The sequence below is a fragment of the Nannobrachium achirus genome, assembly GCF_963921795.1.
Source record: "Nannobrachium achirus genome assembly, chromosome: 15".
NCBI lineage: Eukaryota > Metazoa > Chordata > Actinopteri > Myctophiformes > Myctophidae > Nannobrachium > Nannobrachium achirus.
In genome coordinates, this window is record NC_137822.1 from 5,367,570 (window position 1) to 5,381,429 (window position 13,860).

Sequence of the window (13,860 nt, forward strand, 5' to 3'; positions counted from 1 at the left end):
CTAAAATTTTGCTTCTGGGTGGTCCCTGCACTAAATATTTTGAGATGGGGGTCCGTGGCCAAATAAATATCATTTTGGGGGTCCTTCACATGAAAAGGTTTGAGCACCACTGACATAGTAGTCTCTCAAGAACAGACTTACTGAGCTCCAGTTAAGTGAAAAGGACCTTTTCTTTGACGATGGCTGGCCAGATTGCTGACATAGAAAACATTAGGTTTTTCAAAAAATCTTAGAAGGATTCAAAAGACACTTATAGAATCGGGTCAAAATTCGAATTTTCACGTTTTTTTCAAAAATAGCAGATCTACAAGCTCGCAGCGCGGCACTCGGTGCCGCGCTGTGAGCTTGTATATCTGCTATTTTTCAATAGTTAAAGCATAAAATAATGAAACACAAATTGTGTACCCGTTCTGAATGGGTTAATCCCTGGCTAATAGCAACACAGCCACAGAAACACATGGATTAACATAATCAGCCCTCATTTCACAACTAGACAATATAACAATATGCATTCTAAAAATAAATCTAATTATCATATTATATCATTATTATAAATAAGACAAGCCCAACAATTACTGCCCCTCTCTCAGTATTTACGTATCTGCCTCCGAAGAATATTTGTCAGTTTCCCTAGTATGTATTGTACCCCCATACATAAAGAATCTGAAATACCATTCCCCCTCAGCCACATAAAACAACAAACCATCTTAAAAAAAAAAAACATCGTAAAAAGACAAAACCGAAATCAACAACAAACATTTAAGAAACCCAACATGTATGACATGCAATGCATCTTCCGAGAGTTACTAGCACAGTAAATATTAAATAAAGTGCCACGGTGCATTCCTCTGTGGAGAAAGTTAACATCTACGCCTGTGTCGCTAAACCTCTTTCAAATTGATCATAATCAAATAGGCTTCCCGATAAGCCAAAGCCGGCATAGAGAGACAGCATTTAGTTGTACCTGGTGCTGAGGTGAGAATCCCTGACGTCCATCCTATCCTACAGATTCTGCTCCCCAGCCTCAGTAAAATGTTCCCCACGTTTTTAGTTTTTTTTTGGTCATCAATCACTGCACTGAACACACACTCAGCGTACCGTTGTTGCCACCCCCCCTTTACCACTGTTCCTCTGTCTGTAATAACACACACGCAAAGTGACTAACGCAAGCCTGACATCAATAAACCATCAGCCCTCATCATGCATCCCCAGTCATGCACGGCGCCCGAGAGAGAGAGAGAGAGAGAGAGAGAGAGAGAGAGAGAGAGAGAGAGAGATAGAGAGAGCATGTTTGCCTTTGAGCGCTCTCTCCCCCATTGCATTAAAGAGGCAACGCTCTCGTATTATGTAAGTCCCCCACCCCCGATAAGCTCCTCCTACACTCAACCCCCCCACCCCATCTCCTGCAGCTGTGTGTGTGCGTGTGTGCGCGCGCGCGTGTGTGTGTGTGTGTATGTGTGTGTGTGGTGTGTGACATATGCACACACTCGTGCAGCACGTGCCCCACACAAACATGCATCGCCGTTCATTCACCATCACTCGCCACCATAACAGAGACACACACTGGACCTGCCATCTCTATATGCCAAACAAACACTACGATTTGACCACTTAAGATCTATTTGACCCCATTAAGATTTGAGGTACAAGCTTGCATCGCGGCACGAAGTGATGCGCCGTGAGCTTTTTTTGTTGTTGTTGCTGTTTAATATATTTTAGTTCGTTTTGAATGGTTTCCGCCTATAATGGCAGGCCCCAAAAATAGAGACAGTTGTTAGAAAGCGGTTTCAAGACATTATTTAACTGGCTGTCATTCAACATCTCTGTGCTACAACATTGACAGCGTTTACATGGACAAGAATATATTTCACTGATCCTCAAGTTCAATCCGATCTGATCAGAAGGATTTCTCTCATTCTGGTTGAGAAGGGTGGTCTAAACCGTATGATATTCAGATCAACAAGAAGACATAAGCATGTCAATATTTATTCTGATCATTTCTCAGATCAATTTACAGAAATTTAAAGACCCGGCCCGGACCACAGGGCTTGTGATCTTGGCACCGGTCTGTGCACCTAGGCTATAGTACAGCCTGACAGTGCATCGCGGGTTCGAGTCCCGTTGCTGGCGATCTTTACTGCACGTCTCTCCCCATCTCTCTCTCCCTGTTTCCTGGCCATGTTCACTGATACTACTATAAAATAAAAGGCAGAAAAGCCCCCAAAATATATAAGAAAAATTCCAGTCTGAACCACTTTTGTACATGTCAAAAGTTATATTCCAGTTAAATACTTTGAAGCATGTACAGTAAATGAGGATTACTTTTATTAAGTGTCCATGTAAAAATAGTTTAGTTGGAATCTCTGATCAGAATGATTTCGGTCTGTCTGAATGAATGAATAAATATTGTCCATGTAAGTCATTGTTTATTGTGTGGCATTTGTAATACTGTAAATACACATTGCTACAAAATAGCCCAGGAGGGTCTGATGTCCACAGTCAATAAAGCAATGTTCTGCCCACCCAGGCATCTCACACGCACGCACACACACACATACTCTGTCTACAGTTCACTCACACACACACACACGCACGCACACGCACACGCACACGCACGCGCACGCACACGCACACGCACACACACACACGCACGCACACACACACACACACACTCTACAGTTCAACTCTTGTCATGACTCATGTACATGATTACATCACAGCCTGGGGCTGAATGGACACAGAAAGGGGACAGCTCAGCCAGCAGACACACACTGACAGAGCATCGCTGCACACATACACCATGTGCTACTACAACATATCCTCGTTGTCGGGTGGAAACCTTGTATGTCCAAAACCGTTCGTTTTGTATTTATCATTTAAAAAATGAACCAAACTAGTGAAAACAGCCGATCTACAAGCACACAACGCCTCGCGGTGCGAGGCGTTGTGTGCTTGTAGATCTGCTGTTTTCACTACTTTTGTGCGACGGCCTTGTATGATGAAGCAGGGCTTTACTTGCCGAAAAAACTTTTACATTTGAAACTTTGGAGATACAAGGTTTCTGCCCGACAGTGACGATATCCTCTGCTGTCCGGTGGAAACCTTGTACTGTAGGTCCAAACCGTTCCTTTTTGGAGCTGTGTGAAGCACAGGCTCCCTATACGTGGCTGTGTGGGTCTGTGTGTGTGTGTGTCTGTGTGTGTGTCTGTCTGTGTGTCTGTATGTAGCCTGAACTTCCTAAACTTCGGCACGCCACTAGTCCCACAGTTTTGCCACCACACACTCGCGCCATATGTCAAATCGACCGGCTTACTCGGGAATCGTGGGCTATTACTTTTCTAAGAGAAAGGTTCTATAGTTTAATTGATATTAATTTATTAGTGAATTAATTTTCCCCATTGACTTATAATGGGAATTGCAAAAACTCACATTCAATTATTTGTCTCTCGCAAACCATAGGGGCTAGAGTTTCAAGACTTGGAGAGGAGGTTCATAATGATTTCAAGGATTAAATAAAAAATACTTGTGTCATTTGGCCGCATGGTGGCGCCATAACACCCCACTTTACGTTTTGGCCTGTAACTCTTGAACCGTAGGTCGGAAAATTAAAAATATTTTTTCCCTGGATTCCTTGGGTCATGACGCATCTCCCCATATAGGCTACGCCCATTTGCGCCATGATAGATTTTCCGCCATCTTGAATTTTCTCCAAAACACACTTTTTGCTCCTTTTCCTACATATTTTCTTCAAATGTCACAAAAATCAGTACACATGATCCACACACACACACACACACACACACACACACACACACACACACACACACACACACACACACACACACACACACACACACACACACACACACACACACACACACACACACACACACACACACACACACACACACACACACACAGCTCCACTTCACACGGGTGTGATTTTTTTATTCATACTCAAATAGTGAAAATAGCAGATGCGACGCGTTGTGAGCTTCTACAGTAGATCGTCTTTTTTCCAGTTCACTACCCTTGTATGACGCTCTTGTATGATGAAGAATTGCACATTTATGGGGGTGATATGAGTTGAAATATAGAGATACAAGGATTCTACCCGACAGCAACGAGGCAGGACATTTAGCCATGCTAGCCTCGGGGCTCCACAGGCTCTACAGGCAATGTTGATCCTTTGGTTCACATTTTGGTCCCAAACAAGATACTGTATGAGGCCAGTGGTGGAAAAAGTACTCAAATGTATCAATACTGCAATGTAGAAATACCCTGTTACAAGTAGAAGTACGGAATTCAAAATTTACTTGAGTAAAAGTATAAAAGTATTGGCATCAATAAGTACTTAAAGGAGTAGTTCACCCCCAAAATGTTTTTTTTTATAATGATTACTCCTGCTATGGAGACTTGAGTTCAATAATATCTTTGAGTTTTTTTTCCCGCATTCCAAAGACAATAATTTGATAACAATAAATGTACCCTATTGATTCCGGATGGAATCAATAGGGTCATTTTGAAGTCAATAGAAGTCATTTTGGGGGTGAACTACTCCTTTTAAGTACCAAAAGTACAAAATCTTTGAAAATAGCAGATCTACAAGCTCACAAGCTCACAAGGAAAATATAGCTTGTGGTCTCTGTGGGGTGGAAACCTCGTATGTCCAAAAAAGAACCTGTGCTCCAATGTAGTTGTTATTTAGTCACAGCACGTTCTTTCTTGTTAATACTTTTCACTGGTTAAATATGTATAAAAGCCACACTTTCACTTAAAACAAAAATAGCAGATCTACAAGCTTCATGGGCTCGGTGACCCCTACTGATTTTACGGATAACCCCATGGCCTTTGCTCTAAAGTCACCCTGTAGCATCTTAGCTTTATAAAGACATTAACACTTTTTGTAGATCTACAATTCCCTGATCTACTACTACATCATTAACGTCTTCAAACTGTGTTTGAGTTAAGAACTGCCTTAACGTTTAGGACATCAGTGTACAAGTATAATAAGCAGTCATCTACATTTAAAATTATTTCTCCACATCAGCTCACTTGACATGAGCAGGCTGATCAGTCTAAACTAAGTTAAAGTTGACAAGCTAATGAATCTGAAGTGTTCAGTGCTAGCATGCAAAACTATATTTCTCACCTATATTATTGAGCAGCTACATTTATACTGTGTAGAAGCTGAATGTTAGTTGAATTATTAGTTAGTTACAGCCCAGAACAAACTAATTAGGGTCGTGCTTGGTCTTCCTCCTCGGGCCCACTTTACCGATCTTCACCACGAAAGCGTGGGGTGGCTCAAAGTAGCTGACAGAGTACAGCATCTTGCAATGGGCCTAGTGTACAAGATAAACTACACCTCCAAGATACCCATGTACCTGACAAACTACTTCCTAAAGGTCAAGGATGTTCACGATCACAACACCAGAGGCAGCTCCACTAATCATCATCAACGTAGATTTAACACTAAACAAGACTCTAATTCGTTCTCCTGCTATACCACCAACATGTGGAACGCCCTTCCTCAAACCTTAAAGGAGAGCAAATCCCTAGCCTCCTTCAAAATTGGTATGAAAAGTCACCTTCAGGCCGCTGCTACTCATGACTTGTAAATAGACTAAGCCCCCATGCTCCCCCCCTTTTCTGCTTTTGTAATTGATGCTATGCTTCTTGAAATTGACATTATCCTAGATAAAGTACTATGTTCTATCCGTCTATCTTTCAATGTTATATGAGATACATAAAGTGTGGTTCCTGTGTAAATAAGCCGTAGTGCTTTCTAGGACCTCCTTTTAGTTGACCTTGTACCAGTGATTTGTGCTGTCTATTGCAAACTGCTAATAAATTCTTCAATCAATCAATCAATCAATTATTGTCTAGTACTTGAGCTCCAGCCATATTCAAAGGTCACAGAACGTCACTTTTATTTCTGGCAGTACGTTAACGTTTTGAACACGAATCAAACCCTCTGACAGAAAGGATACAACTGCCATGGTGACAGGAGTGCTCTGTGCATATAAATAAGTCATGTGAGACTGTCAAATAACCAAATGGAGTGGAACGATGAAAAAGTAATGCCAAACACATGTATTAACAAGCAGCCTGAAATGCATAGTGCGTGTCTCTCCCTGTGTGTGTCTGTGTGAGTGTGTGAGTGTGTGTGTGTGTGTGTGTGTGTGTGTGTGTGTGTGTGTGTGTGTGTGTGTGTGTGTGTGTGTGTGTGTGTGTGTGTGTGTGTGTGTGTGTGTGTGTGTGTACCTGCATACATGCACACATGTGTCTTTGCGTGCATAAACACATACAGTATATCGTCACCTGTCGGGCAGAAACCTTGTATCTCCAAGTTTCAAATGTGTACGTTTTTTTCGCTAAGTAAAGCCCTGCTTCATCATACAAGGCCGTCGCACAAAACTATTGAAAACAGCAGATCTACAAGCACACAACGCCTCGTGGTGCGAGGCGTTGTGTGCTTGTAGATCGACTGTTTTCACTATTTTAGTTAATTTTTTAAATGACAAATACAAAACGAACGCTTTTGGACATACAAGGTTTCCACCCGACAACAACGATATACACTAAGTGTCTGTCTGTGTGTTTCTAATCTCTCATCCATTTTCATGGTTGTCATGAGACTGACCATCTGGATCACACACACACACCGTGGGGAGGGGGTTTCTGAGTGGATTTGGAGAGACAGAGAGATGCAAATATATATATATATATATAGATGGCATTCCACAGATGCATACCACAGAAATGGCTCATCACATCAGATAGCGGTCGCCATCCACAAGTTCACAACGTGATGATGCAACGCGGTGGTTCTCAACCTTTTTCTGGATCAGGGCCCACAGACCCCCATCTCATATTTCTAGATGGGGGTCCGCGGCCAAATACATATCATTTTGGGGGTCCTTGACATGACAAAGTTTGAGCACCACTGATATAGCAACATAAGCTTTTCAGATAACTGTTAGGATTTAGAATGCTTTTGTAGAATCGGCAAATGTCAGTGGTTCTCAAACTTTGTCATGTCAAAGACCCCCAAAATAACATGTATTTGGCTGTGAACCCCCATCTCAAAATATTTTGTTCCAGGGACCCCCAGAAGCAAATATTTGAGTTAAAAATGTTTGGGTCTTGCCAAATGCGGGATGCAGTAAGTACAGTATACACGCAGGGCCAAAAGGTTCAAAACCACCGATGCAACGCATTGCGAGCTCATAGCTCTTTCAAAAATATAAACCTAGGCTTAAGTTTGAAAAGCTTCAGACGGAGCATACTGTACTTGGGGGTAGAATTTGGACCAAGTAGCAACAGGAAAACGGGTAAAGATAAAGAGTGAAAGTGAAACATAAGATATGAAGAAATGAAAGCGGGAAGAAGACGAGAAAGAGAAAGGACAACAAACAGCCCACAGCCGTTCACGCCAGACTGACTCAGTGTGACAACATAAATCATACTCAGCCTGCGTGAGCCTGGGAGGTTGACCTTATGCACAGGCATACACAATGTGCACGCAGGCACATAAACGCAACCAAGCACATAATATACTGTATTTTACTGTACAGCCATAATATTTGCATAACTCTCACAGATAGGCTGAAATGTTCAAAGACATAAACCGTAAAAACCAACATGGCCATAACAAATGGGAAAGAACCAGAGAGATAAACTGTTTGTTACTGGCCACACTCTGACTCCTCCACTCTCCTAGACCAGGAGTCTTCAACAGGGGGTCCGAGACCCCTAGGGGGACCTCAGAGTTACTACAGGGGGTCGGACACATCTTTGTGTGTGTGTGTATGTGTATGTGTGTGTGTGTGTGTGTGTGTGTGTGTGTGTGTGTGTGTGTGTGTATATATATACTGTGTGTACACAGTGTACGCACGCACACACACACACACACACACACACACACACACACACACACACACACACACACACACACACACACACACACACACACACACACACACACACACACACACACACACACACACACACACACACACACACACACACACACACACACACACATATATATAGCCGATCTACAAGCTCACAACGCCTCGCAGCGCCTCTTTTTTTGACAAAGAGGTTTGTTGTTGTAGGAGGAAAAAAGAGCAGACTAAGTACAGAGTACCAAGTATTGAGTGGTTAAATGTCTGAAAATACACATTAACATGAATCCAACACTGATGATATAATAGTGCTGTGAAACAAGTCTATGAAGCTATCTATGAAATCTAGGAAAATGTTTAATCTGCCACACAATGTTATACACATTGTAGTGGGGGGTCCTTGATTCATCTCTCTGTCCTAGACCAATATCATACTACAAAAGTGATGGGACGCAACTCAAGAATGCAAGAGTGGGTTAACTTTTGTATTGTTACTTATTCTCCAGTATGTCTTTAGGCAGGGGTGTCATTTGGCTCATCAGGGGATGGCAACCGGCACCCCCTAGTGTTCACATTTAACCTAATGCTGATTTTTTTTTTCTCAGATCAAGTATTTTATTGTTATGCAACCATTCATTCATTAATCAGTAATCACTTTCAACGTGGCATCCCTATTTTGGAAATATCAATCTAGGCGAACACTTTCAAACATTTAGTTTGAAAATAGTTGATCTACGGTACAAGCTCTCAACGCGTCTATTTTAGAAATGGGGCTATGGCAACATACATTATTTTTTGCCTCCCCCTATGCCTTTCTGAAATTACGCATCAAATGTTTCAGCTATCCAGCCTTCGTCACTGACGTAATGCTGTTCCAAAGATCCTGAGAGACCTTACTATGAAGTGTAACATTCATGCCTACAGCAGCTACAGATCCAGCTAAAAGAAATTGAATATTGTGAAAAGTAAATTTTCTTGAAATGTTCATATATTTCTTGAAACTTTCATATATTCTAGATAAATTGCACATCCAGTGTATTATTCCAAAAAATAAAAATTTGAATTTGTATGGTAAACAGCTCATGAATATCAAAAGTGCATATTTCAAAATATTAAAATATTACACAAGACCACTCAAAACAAGGATTTATAACGAAATGTCAACCTCCTGAACTCAGAGTTGCTTGAAGTCCAGTGGGAAGTTTCCGCAGTCAGTTTTGATTTGGGATGCTATGGCATCTGCGATGCTTTTTTACACAATATTCTATTTTTTCTTTTTAGATGGATCTGTATATTCATAGAAATGAGTACGTCGTGACATGAAGTGGAATTCAGCTCCACATCATATCCTCTTCCTTACCTGGCTCTCCAGTGCGTTCTTGTCGTCAGTCAGTCTCTGTGACGTCTCAGTAGCCTGAGGAACCATGGAGACATCCCACAGTGAACATTACACTTTAAGAGTTCTTTGGATTCAGAGTGACTCTTAACACTTATGTTGCAATGATTTTTTCTCTTCAATGTCTCGCGTTGCCATGGTTACCATAGACTTCCATGTAATTGTGCAATTGTGTAAAAAGTGCACGCCCATGCCTAGATGATGCACCACGTGTGTAGATGCTGTTCACAGCTTTCAAACAAAAAAATCCGCTTGGAAATCCGTTCAGGCATTCATGATTTATGGGCCATTCTTCAGATGTAAACAAACATGGCTGCCATGTTTGAAAGAATGGGTTGGTATGGGGGTTAAACATGCAATTTCGCGATCGCGATCATGCCTAATACAAAAAAAATGTGATTTTTTTTTCTTTTTTTTTTTTCAAAAACGGCCCAAACTCGGGAAACTCGGGGTTGGCACAGCGTTGGTATCAATACAAACTCGGAAAACTTGGGGTTGGCACCAGATGTGTTAACACCAATTTCCACCAAATATTTTAACAGTTATTTTCATAGGAAAGTGCATTTCTTTCTCTTGATAGATGGGTTTCTGGTCCACGTTACACTGATAAAACTAGATGCGTGCGCAGGGTCCGTAGCCAAATTAGCCAATGAAACCAGCGCTCCCCAAAACAACAGGTTTGGGGATTGGACGGAATTGATTACATGATACAGTCAGCTGTGCATTTAGTCTCAATGTTTGTAAACAAGAAACCCGTCTATTGGGATCACGCTGATATTCGATCAGATCAGCAATTCAAATTGAATATTTATCTGGATCGAATCTTGCTATTCTGAATAGTTTTGAAATGCCGGGGACAAAATGTGGATTGTCTGATCCCAAATGACTAAACGATTGGATTTAAAAATCGGTTACGTTCAGACAGATGAAAAGTTTGGAACTCTTGGGGTATCAACCTTTATGTTTTGGGGGTAAATTAATACCCTCCTTCATCATCACAAGAGTGTCACACAAAAGACAAAAGTTGTGGAAAATAGCTGATCTACAAGCTCTGTAGATATTTTCACTATTTTCTTTTCATTTTTTAAATAGCAATAAAAAAAAGAGTTATGGACATACAAGTTTTTCATCCAACAGTGACAACATCAACTCTCAAATACCTGGAACGCGCCCGAGTCGCATTAGATTTTAACCACTTTAACCATTATTGTATGCTTTAACTATTGAAAAATAGCAGATATACAAGCTCACAGCGCGGCACCGAGTGCCGCGCTGCGAGCTTGTAGATCTGCTATTTTTGAAAAATTATGAAAATGTGTGCAAGTCTTTGAATATCTTTGACCCGATCTTTGACCCGACTTCTAAATCCTTCCTCTAAATCAGTGGTTCTCAAACTTTTTCATGTCAAGGACCCCCAAAATTACAGGTATTTAGCCACGGACCCCCATCTCAAAATATGTTGTTCCAGGGACCCCCCAGAAGCAAATATTTGATTTACAAATGTTCGCTTTTAGATATTAGATATTCAAAGACTTGCAAAGAAAAATCATGATTTTTCAAAAATAGCAGATCTACAAGCTCACAGCGCGGCACTCGGTGCCGCGCTGTGAGCTTGTATATCTGCTATTTTTCAATGGTTAAAGTAGTCAATAATCCTAGGCCTAAATGGGTTAATACAGTGATGAATACGTTGATGAGTAAAACCTACCAGTTTTAATTGGTCTTGGATCTCTTGGCTCTGGGTTTGCTTGTCTTTAATCGCCTGCTCCATCTTCTTCTCCAGCTCTGACAGAATAGAAAATGGGACGAATTCATGAATAAATAAATATTGCACTTAGTGGCATAACAAAAACATCATCTAATCCAGTGATTCCCAAACCTTTTAGCTCAAGACCCAAAAGAGAAATTAGACGTTTGCCCGGGACCCTAACTACAGTAGTGAAAATAGCAGATCTACAAGCTCACAAAAGTGCGTCGCTTCGCACGCCGTGAGCTAGTAGATCGGCTATTTTCACAACTTTTTAATTACATTTTTTTTACATTTATGGAATTTATTAGATGTTTTGTTTGTTTGTTCATTTTTAAATGTTTTAAAAAATAATTCTAAAACAAATTGGGGGAGGGGAACATTTTTAATGGAATCGTGACCCATACAATCGTGACCCATACAATTGGGTCTACGACCCAACCTACGATGGGTCCCGAGTACCTACCCAGTGGGAAACAATAATCGAATCAATGTCTCTAAGTTGTCAACAGACATTACCTGCCGTGACCTTCGCCGATCTTCGCTTGTCCTCCTCGGCCGCATCAAGCTTCGCTCTCTGAAACCATGAAACAGCAGCTTCAATACCAGCGGCAAACACTTCCTACATAGTGAGCAACCTTCTGTCTCCTTCACTTAGCAGAGAAAGCATAACTGCATCTACAGTGCTGCTGTTGTACATCCACAGAAAATAAACACGTCAAAACCACTGCCTCTCTCAACTGGGTCAGTGTCAAGAAGAAGCCAAGACTAAACATTTTCATACAATATGAAAAGGGGAATTGCCGAGCAGGTCTTAAATGATCCGACTTTTAAGCACATAAGCCCTCTTTTATTAGCTTTGGAATCCAGACTGACTCTGACAGAGTTTTTTTTTTTTGCTTCTCAGTCTGGGAGCCTGATTTCCGTACGTTAACCTGTTATGCAGGCACGTCGTTGCTGATTGGTCAGTGCTCAAGGAATCCCAATGAAAAGGGAAGTGACTTGAATTTTACATTCCGTATGGTCCATCCCCATTCCCCACACGGCCACGGACCAATCAGAATCCTAAGCGCCTGGGTGTCCAAAACTGCATAGGAAGACAATCAGACTGAGTAAAATAAAAAAATAAATCCACTGAACAGAGCGAATCTGTCTGTACTCCAGGACTGTATTTTGCCATAACATGGTGATGTTGTGCGGCAGAAATAGCTGATCTAAAATCTACACTGCGTTGTTGGCTTGTAGATCTGCTATTTTCCACTGTTTAGGACACAGGAAATAGCCAGCCAGAAAAGACAGCTCATCAGATCAAACACTAAATACAACCGTGAATCAATAACTTATGGTGTCTTGTGATCGTTGAAAATCGATTACACACTCCTCTCTCTCTCTGTGTGTGTGTGTGTGTGTGTGCGTGCGTGCGTGCGTGCGTGTGTGTGCGCGTTGTGTTGTGTCTCACCAGATCTGTTAGTTGTAGTTCCAGAGAACTCTTGTGTTGTACAGACTGAAGCTCATTCCGTTTGCTCCGTGCGTGTGTGTGTGTGTGTGTGTGTGTGTGCGTGTGCGTGTGTGCGTGCAGACTTAGTGATGGAGGCCCTGGGCCAAATATGAGGTTCCGGCCCGTGGCTTATGCCAGGCATAAGGGAGTAGGTTTTGTTATTTAAGTTCCAGGGGGTCCCCAGCTAAATGAGTTAACCCATTAAGACCTGAGGCCGATTGAAAAAATGTCTTCTAAATCCTAATGGTTTTCTGATAAACTTATGTTTCCTCATCAGTGGTGCTCAAACCTTTTAACGTCAAGGACCCCTAGAATTATATGTACTGTATTTGACCGCGGACCCCCATCTCAAATTATTTTGTTCCAGGGACCAAGAGAAAGAATGATTTCAGTTACAAATGTTCGCTTTAAGAATATATTTTCAAAGATTTGCACAAATGTTCATGATTTTTCAAAAATAGCTGATCTACAATCTCATAGCGCGGCACTCAGTGCTGCGCTATACGAGCTTGCAGATCTGCTATTTTTGAATAGCTAAAGTATTTTTGCCTGATAAAGGTTTAAATACCGAAACGTTGCATCTCTTTATTAAATTCCCCCTTTTTTGCATTTGAAGACAGTGTGCGTGGAGTCTTTGCCTTTTCAGTTCACCGACCATTGTTTGGTCTCTCCTCGACAGCGCCTGTCGCTGTAGGTGTGCAAGAGCCTTTCGTTTCAATAGCTAAAGTATAAAATAATGGTTAGAATAGTTCAAATCTAAAGTGACACAGATACTTTCCAGATTGAAATGGGTTGAACCACTTTAACCCATATACTGCACTTGGGAATCTTTTTTGAAACACAAATCTTGTATGGGGGTCCCTGGCACAAAGTATTTTCAGGTGGGGTTCCACGGCCAAATATACATAATAAGTTGGGGGTCCTTGTTGATATGAAAAAAAAAAAGTTATTGAACCACTGATTTAAGCTCAAGAGTGAATAAAGAGTCGATTGTGGCAGTGGCGCTGCCTGCATGGATGCATGGTTCTGTGACAGAAATTGTTGATCCTGATCAACACCACTGCTGCTGTCGTCATCATCGCCATCAAAAACGACAGTACTGGTAGTAGTACTAGAGCTAATACAAGCATCTGCGCTAGGTGGCGCTCCTAGGTTGATGTTAACATCACTACTACTACAAGCACTAACATCTGTAGCAGCCAGCACAACGCTGGTTGTTCTTGTTGCTGTAACAAACCATAACATCAGGTGAGGCAGCGTAATTGAAAGGGAATTTAAGTTAGTTTGTAAGTTTACGTATCAACAA

The 13,860-nt window shown here is 41.5% G+C and overlaps 1 protein-coding gene across 1 annotated transcript in view; it reads right to left on the reverse strand.

Moving 5' to 3' along the window:
- The window catches only part of clip1b (CAP-GLY domain containing linker protein 1b), a 58,889-nt gene that overhangs the window by 17,214 nt on the left and 27,815 nt on the right, over window positions 1-13,860 (reverse strand). Inside the window, exons 13-15 of the mRNA XM_080742887.1 lie at window positions 11,576-11,633; window positions 11,018-11,094; window positions 9,274-9,327 (exon numbers count right to left, since the gene is read on the reverse strand). Of these exons, the coding sequence (XP_080599013.1) occupies window positions 9,274-9,327; window positions 11,018-11,094; window positions 11,576-11,633 (189 nt within the window). The remainder of the gene's footprint in view (window positions 1-9,273; window positions 9,328-11,017; window positions 11,095-11,575; window positions 11,634-13,860) is intronic.